Consider the following 3,515-nt stretch of genomic DNA (forward strand, 5'->3'; position numbering starts at 1 on the left):
TGTTACAGCAGTCATGGCCTTCAGTTAAGAACACATCTATATTTTGAATTATGTCAGTAACCGAATGGATTTCAAACTAGGCATTGTGCATCATATTGACCAACGAGATGATTCTAACATTTCTATTTTGGTACCATCGGGTAATTAGAAATCCACCAATCTGATTAATTTGAATTCCCAAGGCTGGAAATTCAAATTAAGAATTAAAATATTTCATCCACCCCACCTAATCTCAGATGATAATAATTAGGAGTTCGCTCAGCTATTTTTTTGTTTCCAAACAACAGTAGTTGGGAAAGGTGAAGACAAAAAGATGACTGATCTTATCACTTAAATGCTAGAAGAAATTACAAGTCACATGCATTATTGCCATACAAAAACTTGTAGGATGAGCTATTTTTCTTCAGTAGGTAGTTTTATTGCCACACAAAAACTTGAAATTACACGTAAGTAAAACGTGTCTACTTGGGAGCACCTGCAGGTTGAACGCGTGCTTTCAATTTGGCAAGCAACTCATCTCTCAAAGGCAAATATTTCTTGTTTTCGCTGCAATTAATGTATTGATCTCTCCATGCACAAAAATTTGGAAGCATTTCACTTGTCACTAAAACAACTCCAGATGCTTCTTCAAGAACTCCCAGCCAAAGAGCAGCAGCATTTGCAGCAATATCAGCAAATCCAAATTTGTCACCCACAAAGAACTTCTTGTCCTTGAGCTCATTATCAACAACTTTCAACATCTCATAAACTTCCTCTTTAGCTTTCTCTTGTGCCTCTCCTTTAAGAAAGAAACTTCTCCCAACTGCTGGCCCCTGCAAATTAAAACGCTCGAAATTTAAGTTTCAATAACAATTTTACTCAATTCCGCGGATAGGAATTAATATACTCCTAATACAACAACAATCTTCAATTCTAAGCAAGTTGGAATCGGTTATATATCATCTCACACTCTCAATCCAATATTATATAAAAATTATGCCATAGTTTCTACTGACAACATACACATATCTAACATAATACAACTAGAAAAGAAAAAGAACTTAAAGTAAACGCACTAATATGACACAAATATATTTCAAATTAATTGGTAAATAACGGCGAAAAGAACCTTTTCAGCAAAAAACTTAGCCCAGAAACGAGCTATAGCTCGGTCATAAGGGTCTTTGGGCAAGATTGGAGGGCCTTCGAACGTTTCATCAATGTATTCAACAATGACCGTAGACTCACAAATGGGCTTTCCATTGTGAATTAGCACTGGAATTTTCTTGTGAATAGGGTTGGATTCAAGAAGCAGAGGACTCTTGTTCTGTAGATCTTGTTCTATAAACTCATATTCAACTCCCTTCAGCTTGAGAGCCCATTCAACTCTGTTACTATAAGGGCTATACCAAAGACCAAGCAATTTCACTTCTGCCATCTCACAATTTTGGTGGAATTTTTAGGTTGTTGTTTTGATCTTTTGAACTTTATCCTCCCTTTTATAAATGGAAAAAATAAGGAACTGGCTTTTCGAACAAGCATATGCTGCTTTTCTTCTTTGAAAAGTCAGTGTTTCCAATTTGGCACTTCCATATTGAATGAAGGCATTAATTAAGTAGAAGGTTCTATCCAACTAATAAAGATTTACCCAACTCAAACAGTAGATGCATGAACTGAGTTATCATAGGCTCCTTCCTTTGAGGTGCGTCCAAGCACAGGGATAGGCGCTTCGCCTCTTGACTGTTTATTTGGACTATTTACGACCCTGATGAATGAATTAAGGTATTATCGAGCGTTACACAATGAAGGTCCTGTGCCTAAAAAATGATATGAACGTCTGGAAGGGGTAGAAGTGGGTTTGATGAGCAAGTTAGGATTAATTGAAACATTCATGGCTAAAATAGTCCTTGCACTAATCACTTGGAGCTTTAATTTGGAGATCCAGGTATGCATCTCCGTATGGGAATGAAGCCCCTTCAATAAAAAGATCAGAGTTGTTCATTCGACCATCTCTAGTTGACATTGTGGGGCAGAATTTTGATTAGTTTGAAACTGGATAATGAGTGGGAGAGACTGCTGTAGAGAATAGCAGAAGAAAGGTGTGGCTGGAGAGATCTTCTGCTGGCCCAAAATCATTTAACGAAGATTCATATAAAAAGGGGAAGCTAGAAAGGTGAAAAAGATATTGAAAGGGAGAACTTGGATTTGATTTTTGGTTGGTTACAAATATTTAATGTCATCCCTATTTTTACTTGTGTAGGGATGATTCTAGATATTACAAATATAGAGTGTTCTGTGCTCTTTCACAAAGATCCCTCAAATATCTAGCAACCTCTAATATCTAGATCCTTCCTAAAACAAATACTATCAAATAACTATACTATCCTTTTCTAAATTATTCTACCTAGAATATTTAGATATTTCTTCAATATGATTATTCTAGAAATTACACTAGATATACCAAAAACTTTACTAGAAAACTATGAATCCAAAAAATCTACTTTAATATTTTCACAGCTACATAGTCTAATTGAACATCTAGTGACATATAAATTCATCAAAGTAGTAAAAAAGGACTATACAAGGAAGCTGTCAAGAAGGAAACTGTGGTGCAGGGGGAGTATACAGCAATGGCAAATTCATTATGTCCTATTTTGTGTATCTACATCAAGGTATGAGCAATTGGGCTGAGAGTCGGACGATGTTGATTGTGTTATTCTTCCTTCTACGGGTACAAGAATCTGTATACTAGAAACAACCACTTCAACTAGTTTAAGTTTAAGAATAAGAACACAATGAAGTACAGAAAATACCCTCAACCAAGATCAAAGTGATCTTTATAAGAGGTGTATTTTATTTTCAGAAATAAAGATGAAACAGAAATGGCCAAGTCGTCCGAATTCACGGACTTTCCTTAAGGAAATAATTCCCCTCACCGTACCCGAGCTTAGGGAATTTTCCTCCCAGGATCAAATGACAAAACAAACCAACTGTAGCGGTACCTCAAACAACTGGAATATCTTTGAACTCACTGAACGTTTTAAGTGATCACACAGAATATTTTTAAGGCAAGAAGAGTGTTTTTATTCAGTAATTTTCGTATTTAATCCTGTGAATAAAAGCAGGTTTATATAGTCACAACATGCCTCTTCCGAAAAGAGGCAATGGTTCACTTTAAAGGTTTCACCTCTTTCTGAAAATTCATATTTGTTCATCAAAGAGTGCATCTTTTCCTGAACAGTCATCTCATTTCGTGAAACAGTGTGTTACTTCGTTGAAGGATTGCATCCTTCTGAAGCATTTTATCAGTTCATGAAGCAGTGCATTGTTAGAACAATAATGATAATTATATAAGAAATTCAAAATAAAACTTGTTTGGCTTAGAGGCACGATAATAAGCTTTTTGAAGATAGTTGGAGTCTCTCCCATAAGCAAATGGAAGAACTAGTGACAACTCTATCTTCGGGATTCAACTAAGCCACAAAACAAGTAGCATTCAAGAATGTTGCTCTTCTATACTTGAATTGGTGATTTCA

General features: G+C 35.7%; 1 protein-coding gene across 1 annotated transcript; it reads right to left on the minus strand.

The window, feature by feature from the left end:
- Positions 1-300: 300 nt before the first annotated feature.
- Positions 301-2,102, minus strand: LOC107842913 (probable glutathione S-transferase). The gene is made up of 2 exons (XM_016686963.2): positions 1,109-2,102; positions 301-812 (listed from the first exon to the last, which is right to left on the minus strand). Exons 1-2 carry the CDS (start codon positions 1,415-1,417, stop codon positions 462-464), a joined length of 660 nt encoding a protein of 219 aa, XP_016542449.1. The 5' UTR covers positions 1,418-2,102; the 3' UTR covers positions 301-461.
- Between the last annotated feature and the right edge of the window lie 1,413 nt (positions 2,103-3,515).

Source organism: Capsicum annuum, chromosome 9, assembly GCF_002878395.1.
Source record: "Capsicum annuum cultivar UCD-10X-F1 chromosome 9, UCD10Xv1.1, whole genome shotgun sequence".
Taxonomy (NCBI): domain Eukaryota; kingdom Viridiplantae; phylum Streptophyta; class Magnoliopsida; order Solanales; family Solanaceae; genus Capsicum; species Capsicum annuum.

What these genes read in the sequence shown, in the direction of transcription:
- LOC107842913 (XM_016686963.2), bottom strand. Translation starts at nt 1,417, where the DNA reads ATGGCAGAAGTGAAATTGCTTGGTCTTTGGTATAGCCCTTATAGTAAC. An exon ending in CTAAGTTTTTTGCTGAAAAG is followed by an intron (nt 813 to 1,108) that starts GTTCTTTTCGCC and finishes TTTAATTTGCAG; the next exon opens with GGGCCAGCAGTTGGGAGAAG.